We start from the raw sequence: 19678 nt of genomic DNA on the forward strand, positions 1-19678 counted from the left end.
AAACAACTTTATTATTGGCTAACATATTTAGTGAGGTTGCAAAGAAAAAATACCTGAATGCAAAAATAACACTTTTTCGGTAGCACCCCATCTCAACTTATATTAGCAGTAACTTAGAATAAAAATCATGTCAGTCTTGATATTTAACTATTGCTTATAGTGAAACACTTTACACAGAGTTTTACTATTGAAGGTGAAAATATTGAACTACAAGTAGTTATATAAAAATTGGAATTATTTTTTTTTGTCTAAATTCTACCTTTATGAGTTTTTTCTGCAGGACTAGTAGTCATGAAACAATATCACACTTATCAAAATTTACTCAGCTTGTAAGTATTGCGTTGCAACTATATATAACCATGTACTTGGTACCAAGATAGATCAAAGAAGAGTTAGATATGAACCTCACTCTTAAGGATCTTACTATCTAGTAAGGATAGCAGGTGGGAGAGAAACAATTATATTTATTTATTTAAGTATATATTATAATATATGATGTCAGCTAATCTAACCCATACTAAACATGATTCGTTGATAATGAACAGAATTGTTTGATATTAATAGGTCAGAGTGTTTCAAACTGTTTAATTACCAGAGAGTTAATGGAGGAAGGTGCTTTTTGAACTGGAACTTAAATGAGAAGCAGGGTTTGGCTGGTGGAGATGGAGAGGAAAAAGCTAGCATTTCAAGTGGAGAATCCAACATGGATGATTACAGAACAGTAAGAGGGTGGTGGGGGCTGTTAAAGAAAGTGTATAGAAAATAAAGTTGTTTTCTCAACGAAGACTGAGGAATGGGTTTGGATCTTTCTGATCGATAATGCATTTAGTTGGTGTTTAAACACATTTTAAGTAACCAAAGCACTTGGTCTTACATGAAAAATAATTTGATCATGGATTTAAAATGTAATTTAGAGTTAGTTTTTATGTGTCCTCCATATATATCATTTACGTTTATGGAGTTACTGAGATTTAGGGTTATTTGCCTGAATTTACTTTATAAATTATGCTGTTTGCTTAACAGGTTTTCCTGTTAAAAAAACTGATTTTGGGGGAAATTTAATTGTGTAAAAACAGATGATCATTTATTGAATTGTAGAATTATATTCACATATATATTATTTATGCACTTTAAAATATGCATTAAAGGAGGGTTTAATAATTTCATGAAAAATAATTGAACTTTTTTTTGCAGTAAACAAATCCTGAAGTAATGGAGTATCTGTTGAATATAGATTGACTGTTACAGAACTTTTAGCAGGTTTCTTTAGATTTAAATAGTGGAGGGATATGACAATTTAAGAAATTATTCCTATTTAAATGCATGCCCCAGAATTATATAATACTTGCTTAGTGAGAATGATTTAATTAATGACTTCCAGCTTAAAGACTGATACCTACATCCTCGACCTGAATGGTTTGCTATGTTTTATAAACTTCTTTGGAAGCAATATTTTAAAGAAGCAGAATGCCTGAACAAGGAAGTAACAATCTCTCATAGATTTATTGGTTTAATTTCTAAATATATGAAATGCATTGGGTATAGTGTGTGACAAATAACTTTTGTTCATTATGTAAAAAAAAAAAACTGCAACTAAATCATCATTGTGAGATTCAAAATTTTCCTCCTTTGGCTCTATGTTCATAAATTTGCCTTTCTTCCTTTTGTTCTTATGTGTCAGATGATATACCACATCTGCAATTCAAAGCAAACTTCTGTAATTTGTTCTGTAACATTTTTTCCCCTCATCAGCAAGTTCCTTCCATGTGTTTTTACTCTTTTATTACTAATCTCTATACTGTCAATCTTTAAATATGATCTGGTTTCTTTTAATCTTGAATAGTAGCAAACAAATATATACCTTCTCAAATCCTAGTCACAAAGGGAGATGGGAAACACTACCTGCTTATCTAAGTAAATAAATAATGAACAAATCTCACTTATTCGAAAAGACTTTCTGGACTTTCCAATATTTGCCTTTGTTAACAACTCCATTAGCATATAGTCAATTGTAACATCTCCATACCAACTCTCACTATTTGCAATTTGTCCTTCATATTATGATAGTGTCATTGCCTTTGCAATGATGGTGTATCTTTGCATGATCAATCCAAAATATTTTCCCTATTTCTCAAATTCTGAGCATCACTTTAAATCTCTTTGTTGGTTTTGCTTGTGCTCCTCTAACACTGACCTTTCTGTTCTTCATCAATAATTTCTGCTCACCATTCTTTTCTCCTTACCTTCCATGATCCCTAAACCAGCATCTTTACTCCTCAGAGTATCTTTTTAAACTGAAACAAAACATCTTCACTGGTGTGCTTTCTCAGCCTCCTCAAAATGATCATGTCCCCAAATGGATCATATCTTAGCATCAGATCAGATCACCCCAGTTATACATTCCTGTGCCTGGAACCATCTTTGTCACTTTTTTTCTCAGAATCATGGAATCATCTTCCATTTCCACCTTTCCTTCTATCTTTGCACTAGGTATTGCTATAAAGTCTACCTTCTTTATTCTTTTTGCATTATTCATACTATTAATTTCTCATTCACTCTGTTTTCAGAGCAATTTTCTGTACCAAAAATTCATAATTCATTATGCCATTCAGCAAGTCAAGATTTTTCAAACTTCCCTATTGTATGCCATCTCAATTACAAATACTTTTAACTACTAGTAAATTCCTGATAACAGAGTTTTATTCTACCTGCTAAGCTCTATTTCCAGCCTTCTTTGGAGTTCATTCTCTATAAGAGTTGATGTAATCAGTCTCTCAAATACTCCATATTTCTTCACAGGTTGGCATATTTTATTCCTCTTGGCCCCCTCTGTGTTGCCTGTCCAAATTCTGCCCGTCAGTCTCGGTGATCTCCTCTCTCTTTCCTCCAGGAAGGTTTGCCCCATTTTTTTTTTAAGTCTTCAACCTAATTTTCAGAAATTCATCACAAAACATGGTAGCAATTATTGGCCGAGTCTAGGAAAATTAAAGAGCCATTAGGATCAATTATTAGACCATTCATTCTCATACACATTACTCATTTCACTGTTATGCATATGCATATGATTCTTAAACTGGTATCACTATTCTCGAATCTCTTGTTGAGTGAAGGACTATGCAATGCCCATAAAAATAAATTGAGTCTCTCTACATATTTTATGTGAAAACAACATTTAATCCTTGAGGAACCTTGTCTCTGAAGGTAACCAATATATACATTTTCAAGATTTGGCTGTTACAATAGTTATTTATTTATTTATTGTATCACATGTGAAACGTGAAAAAATTATACTTACTGGACAAATATTCTAATTCATGAATTTGTAACAATACAATGAATTTTTTTTTTTCAGCTGGGCTTCAAAACTTTGAACTCAAATTTTTCAGTGAAGAGTAATTCTAGATAACTCTTTGGGCAGAAAACAAATAACATTGTTGTAAATAAAACTACTTCTATTTGCCTTGATTTAATCTACATCTAATTGAATCATGTGATCTTCCAAGGCTTGCATTATAATCCAATCATTTAATCACTCCCTAATACAACAAACATAATTGGAGCACCTTCCCTCTGCCAGGATTGTCAGATGCTGAAGACACATACAGTCTGACTCTACTCCCTCTGGGCCTTTTCTAATCCATTTTTTTTTTTTTCATTTGAAATTCTCTCTCTAGCCTTATCATCTTCATCTATCAAAATCTTACTGTGTAATTGGATCAGCTAAATTTCACTTCTCCATAGTTCCTTCCTATTCCCTAAGGTAACTGGAATGACTTCCCTTTCTCCTGAATTTCCTGCGTGGTTTGCTTGTGTTCTAATAATTGCTATCTGAATCCATCATGTTTGAACTTGTATTTTAGTACTTTTCATTCTTATACTTGTCATGATATCTGGAAAAGTGCAGATGATTAAAATTTTTGTTTAACTGAAATAAAACTTAGATGTAAAAAATATTGCACTGATGCTATATTTAGGTGAATTATTCAAACATAGCATTTCGCTTTGATCAATATAATTGCAAAATGACTTGCCTTTCCTCAACTTAGGTTTCTGAAATTAAGCCTGATGACAGAGTTATGCAAATATGTATTAAAGTCTAAATGTGAATCTTATGAAATATTCAAGTTTCATTTTAGAAAAATCTCACTATCACCATGGTACAAATAACTGGCAGAGGAAAATTTAAGAATTGTAAAGAGATACAAGAACTATATTTACATGACTATCTTGGATGGATCACTTAATATGTCTTCACTCCTATGTCAAGCCACTGACTCCTTCCCTCAGAGATTTCTGCCCCAACTTCATTTGCTGGTGTACCTTCTTGTTGCCAAGAAGGGGTTTGGTCCATGACCATCATTCTGGCTCTTTTCTCCTATCTTTAATATCCCCCTAGAGGATGCATGTTCACCCAGAGTTTCAGTTCTCAAATTTATGCATAGACTCCTAAACCTATTGCTCTTGTCCTGGCATCAATTTGGAGTTCTAGAATATTACAGTTCAGTTTCTTCTGCCACGGAAATGTAAAACATACTTTTAATCTGCAAAGTTGAACTCATAATATGAACTCATAAACTCTCATGTATTCAGAGAATGTTCATGTTTACAATTTTCTAGTTTCTCCGGCATAAGACAAAGGATGTTATATTTTATCTCTTCAACTTTTTTCTCCCCAAATCCAGACAATCCCACATCTTACCTGTTTTCCTTCAGTATTTCCTGCATTCCCCAAGTTAATTTTCATATATTAAAAAAATTTTTAGTTGTAGATGGACACAATATCTTTGTTTTGTTTATTTTTATGTGGTGCTGAGGATCAAACCCAGGGCCTCATATGTGCTAGGCAAGCACTTTACTGCTGAGCCACAACCCCAGGCCCCATATTAAATATGACAGTTGCTTTGATTCTCTCTTGTTCTGACATATAGTCAACTACAATAAAATAAAACTATAAGATTTGTGAAGATTATTGTAACTTTTAGGTTCACTTTATATGAGAAAGGAGACAGAGACCCAGAGGGAGGGGATTTTCCTAAGATAACAATGCCAGTTAATATCAAATGTAAGAAACTTAGCACTTCTATAATCAATCTAAACTTCTTTCTGGGATGTCAGACAACCATTTTCTTTTTTCCTTCCCTAACACCAAAGAATTCGCAAACACTAAACACTAAGTATGAATGACAAGAAGATATATTTATCTATTGATTGTGTGTGTGTGTGTGTGTGTGTGTGTGTGTGTGTGTAAAGCATAAAATTAAAGTAAATCTGACACCTGACAGAACCCTGAATTATATATCTGGATTTAATTCTTAAATCAGCCAACTGATCTTGGTTAAGTTACACACCATATTAATTGTTTCAGATTTCTGATCTGTAAGCTAATAGATATTTTCGTGTCTTTGAGAACTGATGAAATAATGTAATGAAATGATTACTGTGAAAATACATATGAATACTGTTATTTTGTAGAAGTTAGGAACTTAGCTATTGTCTGACAAAATTCTACAATGTCATAGTAGCTTGAAAATCAAGTTGAAACACCACAAAATAGAGTTGCAAAGTTGATTCACCTGACTAGTGTTGTGTTTATTCCCAGATCGTATCAAGTTGTAATTCAGTGTACCCTGAAATGTTTGGGTTGATAACTTGAGGTGCATCTCATATTGATCCTAGGCATTGTTTCCTCTCAATGAATGTTTTATAATTCAGTGTGATATCAAGTCGCTAATGGCAACAGTGTCTGCTAATATTTTTCCAGAGTCTGACATTGTACTAGTACTTAAAATGTCTTTACTTATTTTTATCCTTGAAACCTCTTACAAAATCCTGTAATTTTCAATGTGAAGTGATTTGTCAATTTAAAATTTCTTTTAAAATGTGACATATAATTAATACTCAAAGAAGGAGGAGTAAAAGACCAATGGATATGAAACAATTAGTTTTCCCCTGAATGTTGGTTCTATAGCAAGCAATAGTAAGGTTGCCAGCTTCCACCCACAGGACCAGCCTTTGTCTGTCTGGGGAGGACGTGAACCAGAGAATATCCTTGAACTCTGGGATCTCATGACAAACCACCAGGTAACCTCAGGGACTCCTGGTGGATGAAAAATAGTCCTGTAAGCATGCATATGGGCCCTATGTGCTCACTCCTCAAAGTTTGTAGGCCAGGCATCTGTGTTCTGTGGCTATTTGATTACCCTCTTACTATGCTGGTGAAACTCAACCTTTACTTAACTTTCCAAATGTGTGGAACAGGTTCACATTTTCTTATAGTTTTAATTTAGCCAAGTTTTAGGTAATTAGGTTTTTAACTCTTCCCTCATGCAATAAGTTTCCCCCTTAGTTTTCTGAATGTCTTCTAGTTTATCTACATTTTCATGACGCCAACACTCCCAAAATAATATTCAAGGGAGTGACACTAGTAGACTGAAATGCAATTCAGTGCTGATATTTATCAGAGTGCTGACTGTTTGTTCGTCTTTTTTTTTTTTTTTTAATAGAAAGTTTACTCTGGTTGCAGACACCGTTCTAATGACAATGGGGATATTGTGGAGGTAAAAATAGATATGATTCCTGGCTATGGTACATTCAGCATAGTTGGAGAAAGACATTTAAAAATAATCTTCTATGTACATGTGGAAGTAAAAAATATTTAATGTATATGAAAATAAAAAGACATACTACAGGATCCATGTATTACAAGGCCACCTGACTAAGTCCAGAGGTCATTTCTTTATCCAGTTTTTCTTTATTACGTCTTACCATTTGAATTGTTCTGTTCCTGGTATTCTTTAAATGCCACAAAAGAATAAGACATGGTCTTTTGCCCTAGGTAGAAGCACCAAGAAGTGGCTAATGAGAGTTTATAACCACCAAATTTTTTTTGGAATTTTATATGATGTCAAAATAAGTATCTGTATGACATGTTGCTGTTTTATTGTCTAGGAATTGAGAGCATAGCAAAAACAGTGTGGTGGTTAAGGGAGCAGCTTTACTTCAAATCCTCTCAAACCTGTTTCCCATTTCATCAGTTTTCTACCTCCTCAGTTCCACCTAAAAAATATTCTGGAGGTGCCTCTCCTTGCCCATGCATTGGATTTAATACATTCTAAGGTTTGGAGAAGACTGACTGTGGCTCAGAGACCTTGGGATTGTGCTGGCAGAGCTGGAAGCCCAATCAAGAATGGAGAAAGTAGAGGAAGAGTAGGGTGGAGAGTATTCAAAGCACTTGCAGGGAACAACTGCACAGAAGAAACTAAAAGAGAATGCGAAAACTAAGTCATTAGATTAGTCTGAGGATTAGTGAGAGATAGGCTCAGAAAGATAGGTTAGGGTCATAAATTAAGACATTTATATTAACTTTAAAAATTTAAACAATTTTTAGATGATTCATTTCTCATAAATATATTTTATAGAGTGATATTTCTCATTTCATCTCTTCTGTTATTAAATGATGCCATATGGGTCTTGAAATAATGAATTCGAGTTAGTAATCTTAAAGTCCAACAAAATTAATATTTCTAGAACTGATATTTTTGATTAATATATAAAATCAATTAGTTCCTGAGTCTTTCTTTTTTTTTTTTTTCCAATTACATCTCTGATACCAAGAAATTTCTTCAAGTTTTCTTTTTCTGTTGTTTGGCTTTTTTTTTTCTTTTACTGTTGGAAAAACCAGACACAGCCTGTCATTTAAATTACCTAAAGGTGGAAGCTATTTCTTTTAAAAATAAACTGAACTGTACAAATCACAAATATATCTTGCAGACTTTAGCAAATACATACTTTATTTTAAAATTTTCTCTGTGTCATTGGCCTAGTTAAAAAGCAGGAAGTACTCCTAACTACTAATGGGAATCAGCTTCTGAATGTTTGAGCAATATTTTATTATGGGAATATTTTCTGTGAACAAAAATGTTTAATAAGTCCAATGAACAATGAGGAATGGATGAAAAGAAAGGGGACAAAACCATATTTTTAGTGACACCTACACAAAACATACGTACATGAGTTCTTTCCAGGGATCAAAGTGAACGGGAGTGGGTATTCATCTGATTCATTTGTAGGTGACTGAAAATTTCTCGTTGTACTGGCAATTCGGCTGAAAATATGCCCTAACGTTTGTGTGAATTGCCAGATAATTACGGAAACTTGGTCCTCAGTTCTTAAATACTACACAGCAAATGTTGCTCTGCCCACACACCCTTGGTATTTGTTGCAGGCCTGGGAGCATATGCTCCTATTAGAATCATTTTCTTCCTTGACACATTGCCCATTCTCCTCCTCAGATAATATGCAGCTGCCAGTGGGTGAAAACCTCGACACAACTCAAGTATGCAATAACATCTCTAAACATTACTGCTTTAGGGAAAAAGCAAGCTAAATGGAAATGGCATAACCTCGTACCTGTGTGGGGTTCTAGATCTGTAGCAATGAATACTCTTTAACTTCAAAACTCTGCTGTCAAAACCAGTTGCTCTTCATCACTTTAAAAGAAAGCATTTTGAAGGAGACATGTACTACACAATTCATGACTATAAGCAGAATTTGACTGGTTTTAATGGAAATTGTGTTGGAACACGTGCTTGGCTATCCTCCATCATGATCATACATGAAACAAGGACTTTAAAATAAATGAAGATGGAAACTTAAATATTCTCTTAAATTTATTTTATAGCATAAAAGCTAAAGGAATAGCTAAAGAAATACGCATACCAGCAGAACTTTTAATTTCGCGGCATTTAATTCCTTCCTGTCTATGCTCTGTCTAGCTAATATGGTGTTCCTAGAGGCAACCTAGGGAGATATCATGCTCAGTGAATGCTTGTGTTGCATCAAAACAAATTCTTAATAGTTGAGTAGGTTGGTATCTATGAAACTCAGTTAAAAACTACTGTTGTTCCTCCACTGAAGACATGACCACTCTCCTTTATGGGCCATAGCAATGCCTTTCTTTAAGACCATCACAGAACTTATAACATTTTATGAGATTGTTTATCTTTCCTAGACAAGTCTAACTGAGGACAGGACTGTTTCTAATTCTCTTTATAAGAATAGTACCAAACCTAGGAAGCAGCATGTGTATGTTCATGAATTAAAACATAACATTTGTGCTATGAATAAATATGCAATCCCCAGAACTCTTGAACCAATGCTGTTTTTGAATTTTCTTAGTATTAGTACATGCCACAAATAGATTATGATTTTCCCCTCTTTTGGAAATTCAAAATGCCTTATGTTCTATTTATTAACATGTCTTCAAAATTCTCTTGGTCTTATTTAAGGGCATAACCTCATTTTCTTATGACTTAGGAGGTGCATCAAGGAAGTATTCATTTTAATTTATATATATATATATATATATATATATATATATATATATATATGCATTTCCTAAGTGCTCAGAATAATATCTGCTATCTACAAGGTATCCAATACATATTTACTGGAACTTTTATAATGTCACTCTTTGGAGAGAATATTTTGTACTAGAACATCTGAATTGACCTTGGTCAACATGATAGTGAAATATCTTTTCAGGTGAGGCTGAAAGAATTCAGAAATCCTTTTATTTAAAATATGTTTTCAGTTGTAGGTGGACACAATATCTTTATCTATCTATCTATCTATCTATCTATCTATTTATTTATTTTTCATGTGTTGCTGAGGGTCAAACACAGGGCCTCACACTGGTGAGGCAAGCACTCCACCACTGAGCTACAGCCCCAGCCCCGGAAATCCGATTGAAATAGACTAATCCATTGCCCCTTTATTTAGAAGTGGTGTGTTATTGTAAGGGCAAAAAGACAGATGAACTGTCACTTTGATTCTCTGGGAACATAGACAAAATCTCACTAGTTTATATTGAAAGGGACCAAAGGCCAACCATTAAGCCGGATCTGAATCACACCACTGTCTACTCCCCTCCTGGACTTGGACCTTCTCTTGAGAAGACAACCATTTAAAATCTTTATTTCCTCAGACTGATAGGTGCCTGGTGAAAATGGGTAAAGGTACCACCACTGCTGCCCTACTAAATGTGTGTGTGTGTGTGTGTGTGTGTGTGTGTGTGTGTTTAATGCTCTTTGGCAATCTGTGAGTCACTTTCCCGGACAATGAATCTGGTGGAAGAAGTACAAGCACAGAAGTTGGTTATGGGTGCAAAGTTAGAGTTCATGATTTCTTGCCATATGAACTTAATAAAGGTCTTTAGTACAATGATTTCAGTTTTCCTCTTGTCAAATTCAGATACTATTTACTGTTTTGTTTTATTGAATATCAAACAAGACAATGTCTTCAGTGTCTATTATTTAATAAGTATTATTTACACAGTTTTTTTTTTTTTGCCCTAATGGTTACCTCTCAATATTCAATGACATAATTCTTATATTGGAAATCAAGATCATGAACACATTTCAAAATGCTCATAAAGCATAGATATCTTAAAGACTTAAGGAAGCAATAAGACATTTAGATGTTGAGAGAAGGCAGTGAGAGAAGAATCAGTCTGAAGTCAAAAGTCCAAACTTAAACAAACCTTAATTTATCTATGTATTTAGGTCCAGAAGAATTTTCTTTATTTTTCATATTCCTTATTTTCAAAATGTCACATGGTGAAAGTATATCAACAAATATAAAACCCTCTGCTACTGATAGTCATTCAGCTCAGTTTCAAAGTAAAAGTCTTCCATGTCTGTATCATGGGACTAAAAAGACAACCTAATGTCAAGTTTCTTTTTGTTCTTCCTTGAAAGCTTAAAAAAAGAACCTTAATTTACTAATTTTTATTTTTCAGTACTGGAGATTGACCCAGGACCACTTTACCACTAAAATTCACCCCAAGTCCTCTTTTTTTTAAATTTTTCATTTTTGGGAGGTACTGGGGATTGAACTCAGGGGCACTCAACCATAGAGCACATCTCTAGCCCTTTTTTGTATTTTATTTAGAGACAGCGTCTCACTGAATTGCTTAGTCCTTGCCATTGCTGAGACTGGCTTTGATTTCATGATCCTCCTGCCCCAACCTCCCCAGCTGCTGGGATGATAGGCATGCACCACCACACCTAGCTCCCTCTTTATTTTTTATTTTGAATTTCTGAGGATGCCCTCAAATGTGCAATCCTCCTATGTCAGCCATCAGTGTACTAGGATTACAGGCATGTGCCACTTCTACAAAATTTTATAGCAGAGATAGTGGTATTATAACACATTTCTGTTGAGGATGATGTGACCACTGACAGTATTTTCTATTTTATTAAAGAAATAAAATGCCTAGAACAATAGAAGTTAATTTTTTTTTTTAAAAAAAAGTCACTAAATGGTTAATTAAATAAAAATGCTTAGAGGCTGAGAAGTACTTTTAGATTGGACTTTTGGAAGAACTCTAAATTTAAACATGAGGAGCTATTTTATACACTATTTCTACTCACCCTTTATAAATTAAGGATTTTTCTTTTTATGGAAAGTCTACATGTCATCATAAAGATAGAATACTGCAGCATAGACAAACCTAATGCTTAGGGTTCTGTTCCATTCTTTATCATTTTTTTAAATCATTTTTTGATTTTGTAGACTACAGAAGTAAATTCATTCAGTTAGGGGTAAACAGATGTTTGGATTCAGCAAACTGCAAGTTGTGGCCTTAATTTGAAAGTGAATTTGAATGACATAATCAAAGTAGCCTTGATTGACATCTTTCTTCCTGTTGTCTAAAGCAAGAAGATTAGAAGAGTTTAAAAATATGCATCTTAATTCTACTACTCAAGGAGAAATACAAAAGGCCTGTATCTAATTAATTTCTAAACCATCCAAAAGAACAATGTCCATATGTTTTAATTAAACTCTTGCAATGACATAATAAGCTCTCCTCAATACAGATGTGATTAATTTAGAATTTGATCATTGAGAACTGAGCAACACACAGGTACACTATTTGCTAGGCAATTTAAATATAAGGAAGATTTCATTTCCTTTATTTAGGGATAAGAGCTAAAAAGTATTTTCAGACATTGACTATTAAGTGCTCTTTTTTACCTCATTATTATTTACATCATATTATGGTAAGGCTTCACTGTTCACTAGTAGGTGTACTCATATGCTAAGAGAAATTAAGATAGGAATTTGTGGTAGGGAGGAGATAAAGTACAACTGAACTGGGAAGGGGGTAAAAAGGGGTACTGTGAAGGAACTGGAATGTAATTTGACTATTGAAGTGATATCAGGATACACTGAGTTTGGGTTTTAGTAAAAGAAGACCCCAGACAACATGTATGGGGTAACAGTAAAGAAAAGGGGTCTGAACAACAGATTCTTTAAAAATTTAACAGGGAATCATATACATAAAAAGATACAGAATTGTTAAATACTTTAGAGGATTTTGAAGGATTTTATTTCACTTTGTAAGAATAGGAAAGTTTCTTGTATATAAAGGGGATGCAATTTACTGGGATAGGTAGAAATGGAAAAATCAGTAAGCAAAATAATGATGTAAGACTTTCACTCAGGAAGGTAGAAATGGAACTAAATGAAAAGCTGAATATGATTCAGGGATAATTCTTAAGTTTTATGCCTAATTGGATGGATTAAAGGAGAATAAAAAGCAATGTTATAATAAAAAATAAATTAAAAAATCAGGCATTTCATGTTGAGGCCATAAGATTAATTGGTTTGGATTTCAACCTATTGGGGTGATTTAGAGTCCACCAACTAGTCAGGATGTATTTTGAAATGTACAACTTCAGTACAGAGGTTAAGGCCAATAATAAACCTGAGAAGCACTTTCATGAACTGATTAAACTTCAGGGAGTTGATGAGGCCAAAGGAGGTAGTGAATAGAGGGAAGGAAAGTTGGAATAGGTCCATCATTTACAATGCCCACACTAATGACCAAAGAGGAGTCAGGTAGTCATTGAAGAAAATGTTTCTGCTAATAGAAAAAATATGAGTGAGAAGCTGTGACAATGTGGTATCATGGAAACTAACAGTTTAGGAAAGTTTCAAGTAGGAGGCATAAACAGTTAAACTCATAAAATTCCACAAACAAGAGTTGAGGAAAAGTATAAGACCATTTATATTGGCAGTTAGAGGGTTGATATACAAGAAAAAGGTGAAGTTGCAGGGAGGTAAGTAGATAAAATTAGCTTAATTTGTCTGGATTGGTACAGATTTTCATTCTTTCATAGTGTTTTAATTTTTATCTCATTGGCTCATTCACACAATTAGCACATAAATCATACGATAAGTATATTCTCCTATACCATTCACATAATTGGAGAAAATAATACACCCTCCAACTGTCTTATGTTTTTATTGGATAAATTGCTGGTTTACTAGAAAATACCTAAACACATTTAACTATGTCTTAGTTTTATCCCTAAGTTGGCTAAACTTTCCCTCAAATGGGATTACTTAGAAAAACTTTACTATGTTAAGAAAGCTAGCATATTTCCACTTCAAATTGCCTGTATTTGAGTGACCTGCATTTTCTGATATATTTTCCCCAATCTCAATGGACAATAAACATATCCTTATAAGGTATCAAAGTGACCTGACGAAGGGAATACTTTTGCAAAGCTGATTAAAGCCACATATTTTATCTAAATCACAGTGTAAATATTCTATGGAGGTAGTGGGGTTGACTAGGTGACAGTGAAGTCTGAGAACACTTGAGACCAAGGTTCAGGTATTGATTGCTGGACCAGGAAAAGTGAACCACCACTGAGAATACTAGGAAGAGGATCCAGTAAACAAGAAAAGGCACTCTATTATTTTTCAGAAGATATGTGCCCAATCACTGGGATACTAATTGGATTTTTAAAAATTGAGCAGTTTTAAATTAAATTTGGACCATGGCTGGGAAGACTATGTGTTGTCACAAAGTGAAAAAGTTCACCCGGGTATTTGCTTATTTATGCTCTTGTTTATTTACTAAGTAAATATAGATTGATATTAGAGTTGATAACAAATGTATACCCAATTTATGATTTATTGATAAAAAATAAAATTTAATTGAGGTCTTGAGGATATTTTTCTGAATAAAATGGGACAAACATTTGTATTGCATCTAGTGATGTTTATTAATCTCTTAGAGCACCACTGATTTTGAAATACTACGTTATGGTTCAGTAACTGCAAAGGAATAACTATATTTCATGGGAAATTATCAAAAAAGTTTTTCTTTGGGGAATTCTGTCTGTTTATTTCCTTTACGAGTGAATCTTAAGTGTTAACTGATGGGACAGTTTTATTATACAATTTAACTGTATAGAGAAAAATGAGAGCTATGATAAATCTGGTACCATGTCAGGAACCTAACAAGAAGTCTTTTTCTCCTTTTGACTTTACGACAAATATTTTTTTTTCCCGCCAGAGAGAAGGAAGAAGAGAAAACCATTCATTCAATATTTAGAGAGAATATTGTAAAGGCAAGCACCTTTAGTAGCTAAATATGGCAATTGTTTAAATCACTTTGAGGCTTTAGGTTAGAAAAGTCGGACATTAGATTATTTCAACCAGCCGGATATCAAAAGTAGCTGGGTAGGGGAATCTCAAGGACAGTGGGAAATTCTTATGGTGGAGGACACGGAGCTATCTTTATTTACCACAATCCTTAGAGGGATATGTGTGGGTAGAAAAAATGAAGTATGGCGGAATTTGGAAGTTTTTGTTGTTTTACATTGTGGACTAAGTTTTACAATGCCGCTTCCTTTCTTCTAAATATCTCTAGGGAGAAAATAGATTCTTTACCTAAAAATAAATTACAAAAAGTATTTTACTAGAAATTAATGTTGTAGTTATCAGCAATAATATACTAAAAAAATTGGAGATATTATTTTATTTATCCTATTTTATTATCTCTTCATTTCAACATTCATCCAGAACCTTTTATAAAATGTTTATCCCTGGAGCAGAATAAATAGCAGTGAACAGATCTTATAATATGCCAAGTCAGAAGTCAAATTCAAAAATTTATTTTCTGATTGTCTAACCCAAAATATATTCTTATTCTCTTTGCTTTCTGTTTTCCAGTTTTTTTCTGTTTTATTTACTTTAATATATTCTGTTGTTAATGTTATTAACTCTTGTCTTATAAAAGTTTTCTTTAAATATCCCCAGTAATGTTTCCATTCAAAATTAATTTAATGTATATTCTTAGCATTTGCTATCTTAGATGCTGTCTACATTGCAGTGGTAAATAAATAGAAAATAAATAGAAGACAAAATATTATTTTGAACTTCAAAGAACTTAAATTCAGCAATGTAAGGACAAGCAGTCACAGAAGCAAAAATAGAATAAGAATCATTCTGAAAATATGTTGCTTTGGGGGTTGAAAAAAATCAAGAAGTCAGGGAAGGGAGGGAAATATAGCCAGAGCACAGGGGACTTGTTAGGCCAATGAAAGTACTCATGCATATGTATTTCACTATTAATTTTCCAAAACCTATAGAATGTACAATGGTGAATCCATTAGAACTTTGAGTGATAATGATATGTCTGGGTGGACCTTGGGTGATAATGAGATGTCAACGTAGCTCAATGTAGTTTTTTAGTGGTCAATGTAGTTTCATCATTTGTGATTAATGTTCTGCTATGGTGGGAGATATTGATAATGGGGTTCGCTATGCACATACGTGTCAGATCAGGAGGCATATGAGAAACCTATGTACCCTCTTCCCGAGTTTTGTTGTTATATTTGTTATTCGTACCAGGGATTGAACCCAGGGACACTAAACCACTGAAATACATCCTCAGCCCTTTTCATTTTGTATTTTGACACAGGGTCTCCCTAAGTTTCTTAGAAATTCACTAATTTGCTGAGACTGACTTTGAACTTGTGATCCTCCTGTCTCAGCCTCCCAAGCCACAGGAATTATAGGCATGCACCACATTGCCTAGCTTCCTCTAACCAATTTTACTGTCAATATAAACTGTCTCTAAAACCATAGTCCATTAAGACAACAAAAAAGAACCCCCCCACCCCAAGAAAAAAACATCTAAGAAACTCATTTTCAGGATGGCATTTGAAATTGGTAGAATAGCTCTAGGAGAATAATGTAACAATGGGAATGGAAAGAGGGCATAGATTGGAAAAATGATTTGGTCAATAAAATCTGTAAGACATAGAAGGGGAGATCCTGGGTAGCCAAGAGAAATTTTTAGAGCAAGGAGTCAGGAAGAGCAACTCGTGAACAGTTGGGTAAGAGATTCTCATGAGGTCAGTTTTCAGAAAAACTTCTTTGCTTAAACACAAAACAAAACAGAATTATATCCTATTTCTAGAATGGATAATAACTGTATTTTATCTATCTACCCAAGGAATGAATCTTTTAATCAAAGAAAATGCTATATTATACAAAGAGTATAACTAAATTTGTGTTTATGCTTATGAAATAGAGTAAATGATACTAGAGATTGTAAGGATTAATGGAGCTTCATATTGATACTGAATATCTAATGGCTTCAGTACTGCTAATAAAAAGCTATGGTATGGTGAACATTATTGCAATAATGTAGACTTGGTGACACTTTATTCTTTTCATCTCTATTGACTAAGAAGAATGGCATATTAGTTTTCTTTCAAAAAAAGTTTCCACCTCAATGGCAGAAATACAAGAATGTCTGTTTTTCAATGTCTACTCCTGTAAAATTGGATTTCTTTTGATTAGGAAGGAAGGATTAAAGGGTAGTTACTATACCAACAACATCGCGTGCCAGTTTATATGGGTCAGGTCCTTGAATTGCATATATCATTTTATTTAATCTTTTTAATCCATAAAAGCTAAGCATTTGGTTCCCTAATAATCTTAATTTTGCAGATGAGAATATTTAGGATAGAGAATTTATATAACTTACCTCCAACTTTGAACATCTCGCAAGACTTTCTGAATGAGGACAGCCACATTGGGAGTTGTGAGAGGCAAATGAATAAATACATCACGTTTTATTTTAAATTTAAATGTTGAAAAAAAATTTTTTATTACATGTGAATATTGTGATATGGTTATAATTTTTATTTTATCAGTTTTACTTGATACAAAAGCATAAAAGTTGTACATATTAATGGAGTATCATGCAATACTGTAACATATTTTTAGGCGTGAGATAAAAAGAGTGTTGGTGATTGATTGGATATGGGATTGGGTAGATTCATGACCAGAACTTACATAGGATGGCTTCAAAATTTCTGGCTTGCAAAGCACATAGAAAGTTGCTCCATTCCATGAGACAAGGAACAAGGGAGGAATGCAAGGGGAATGGGAGAGTATGAGTTTGACTTAGTTATACTGTTTGAGATGAGTGTGAGACATGCCAGGGGATAGATTTAATAGGCTGTTGGTTATGAGAATCTGGAATCCTAGAAGACAGGAAAGAATAAGACATAAAGCTTTTAGAGCCATCAGTTATAAATCAATCATTAAAGACATGGATAAATATATAATATTATCCAAGGAGCACATGTAGAATAGAAGATGAAAGGACTATGTGATACCCAGGGATAAAAAACAGCCATCAAGGGGACAGCAGAGAGAGAAACTCATAGAAGAAATGGATAGGAGCATCTAGATGTGAAAAATCCTGAAGGTACACATAATTTCATTTTTGAGCTCAATGATGTCATTTCTTTGCAAAGCAGCTATTGCAATATTGCCTCACCTCTACAACTCTTTCTGACCTTAGTGTATTAATGCTACAGTTTGCATTTCCATTGAGAGAAGAAAAAATATTTCATTACATTTTTAAATTTCTAGTGCATAAAGCATGATGTACAATTTACATGAGTATTTTAATCTTGCTCATAAATGTACAGGTAAATTTTGACAGGAGTAGTGGTGAAATCTTGAAAACAACAAACCTTTGCAAAAATCCTGGGATCAGAGACGTAGGAGAAAGTGCCGATTACAGTTCTTTCTTATACTATTATTTTTATCCGAGGATCAGTCATAAAATTAAGGATAATAGTAACTTCAAAAGGCTTATGGAAATGTATAACTTACCAAAATGTAACTCAGTCTAAGTAGGATAAATAATATAAAACAAATAATTCTTGGTTAACAGACATTTATATCATAGAAGTTTACATTCTTTACACAGCAAAAAAATTTCAGAAGATAATACCTATTTCTAGGATAAAGCAAATCATCTTTCTAGAAATTATTTCATGATTAAACATTTGTTAGTTGATTAGTTTTTTCCTTTTTATAAGAACATATTCACTGTAATAATTATAAATAGTTATTACTTGGTTGGTTAACTGCAATGTCAAGAGATTTTAAGAGAACCCTTATGAAAATAACATTATAATTATTTTTGATTAATATAAGCTATATAATTATGATTTTTTCCCAATTTTAATGTAAGTTGATATGACTGTTCCAAAATATAGTTAGGAATCATAGGCATATTCAAAGTAAAATTAAAAACTTTAAAGAAATAAATTGTTTTGAAAAATAGCAAAATATATTTAAAGTACCCCAAGGAAGAAGTGATAAAAGTTCAGATTTTAGGTAGATTCTAATTTCAAATCTGAAGTATAGTCTGTTCATTTCTTTCTGCATTAGACCAAAATTAATTCTCTTATTTCAAACAGAAGAAGAATAAAATATAAATATTTGGGAGTACTGCAAAACTATAAGCTATGTTAGGAATATGGCAGAGATGAACTAGCAGAGCAAAATTTTTAGAGCATTCTACTTATTACTGTTTATTCTAAATTATGATTGTAAATTTGACATACAACACATTCCCGAACGTCTCTAAAATTTCTTCCCAAAGGCCATTTTTTAAAAAGGTAAAATCTTTTAATCTTACATTTTATCTTGTTTCCCTCTATATTTTGCATTAATAATATGAGAATTTCTCTTTTGCCTCTTTACTAGATAAATAGGGGTTATAGGTATTTTTGAATTCTATTAGTATAATTTACTATACATTAATTTAATAATTCTATAATTATAATGCCTCAGTTTAGACAGACATTAGTTTCACTTAAAATTTAATGTGTAGCCATTGAATCAATTATATTGTTTAAAAATCATTTCTTTGTTCTCTGGCTTGTGTATTTAACTGTAAATCAGTAATATTTTATGGGAGGAAGAGAATGAGCTGGTTATTTTCTACATCTGAAAATCTAATTTTTTTATTTGTTGTAGGTTTTATTGGGATTTAATAATGCTTATCATGATGGTTGGAAATCTGGTCATCATACCAGTTGGAATCACATTCTTTACAGAACAAACAACAACACCATGGATTATTTTCAATGTGGCATCAGATACCATTTTCCTGTTGGACTTGATTATGAATTTTAGGACTGGGACTGTCAATGAAGACAGTTCTGAAATCATCCTGGACCCTAAAGTGATCAAGATGAATTATTTAAAAAGCTGGTTTGTGGTTGACTTCATCTCATCAATCCCAGTGGATTATATCTTCCTTATTGTAGAAAAAGGGATGGATTCAGAAGTTTACAAGACAGCCAGGGCACTGCGCATTGTGAGGTTTACAAAAATTCTCAGTCTCTTGCGCTTATTGCGACTTTCAAGGTTAATTAGATACATACATCAGTGGGAAGAGGTAAGTCACAACTTTTTTTTTTTAAAGCCACTATATTCTTATTTTTTATTATGACATTTTGAATATTAATGTGCTATATGTCATGAGTTATATGAAGTTTGA

General features: G+C 33.1%; 1 protein-coding gene across 1 annotated transcript in view; it reads left to right on the plus strand.

Moving 5' to 3' along the window:
* Hcn1 (hyperpolarization activated cyclic nucleotide gated potassium channel 1) overlaps positions 1–19678 on the plus strand; it is a 363268-nt gene that overhangs the window by 27091 nt on the left and 316499 nt on the right. Inside the window, exon 2 of the mRNA XM_076856146.2 lies at positions 19153–19576. Within this exon, the coding sequence (XP_076712261.1) occupies positions 19153–19576 (424 nt within the window). The remainder of the gene's footprint in view (positions 1–19152; positions 19577–19678) is intronic.

Source organism: Callospermophilus lateralis, chromosome 5 (genome assembly GCF_048772815.1).
Source record: "Callospermophilus lateralis isolate mCalLat2 chromosome 5, mCalLat2.hap1, whole genome shotgun sequence".
NCBI classification, from domain to species: domain Eukaryota; kingdom Metazoa; phylum Chordata; class Mammalia; order Rodentia; family Sciuridae; genus Callospermophilus; species Callospermophilus lateralis.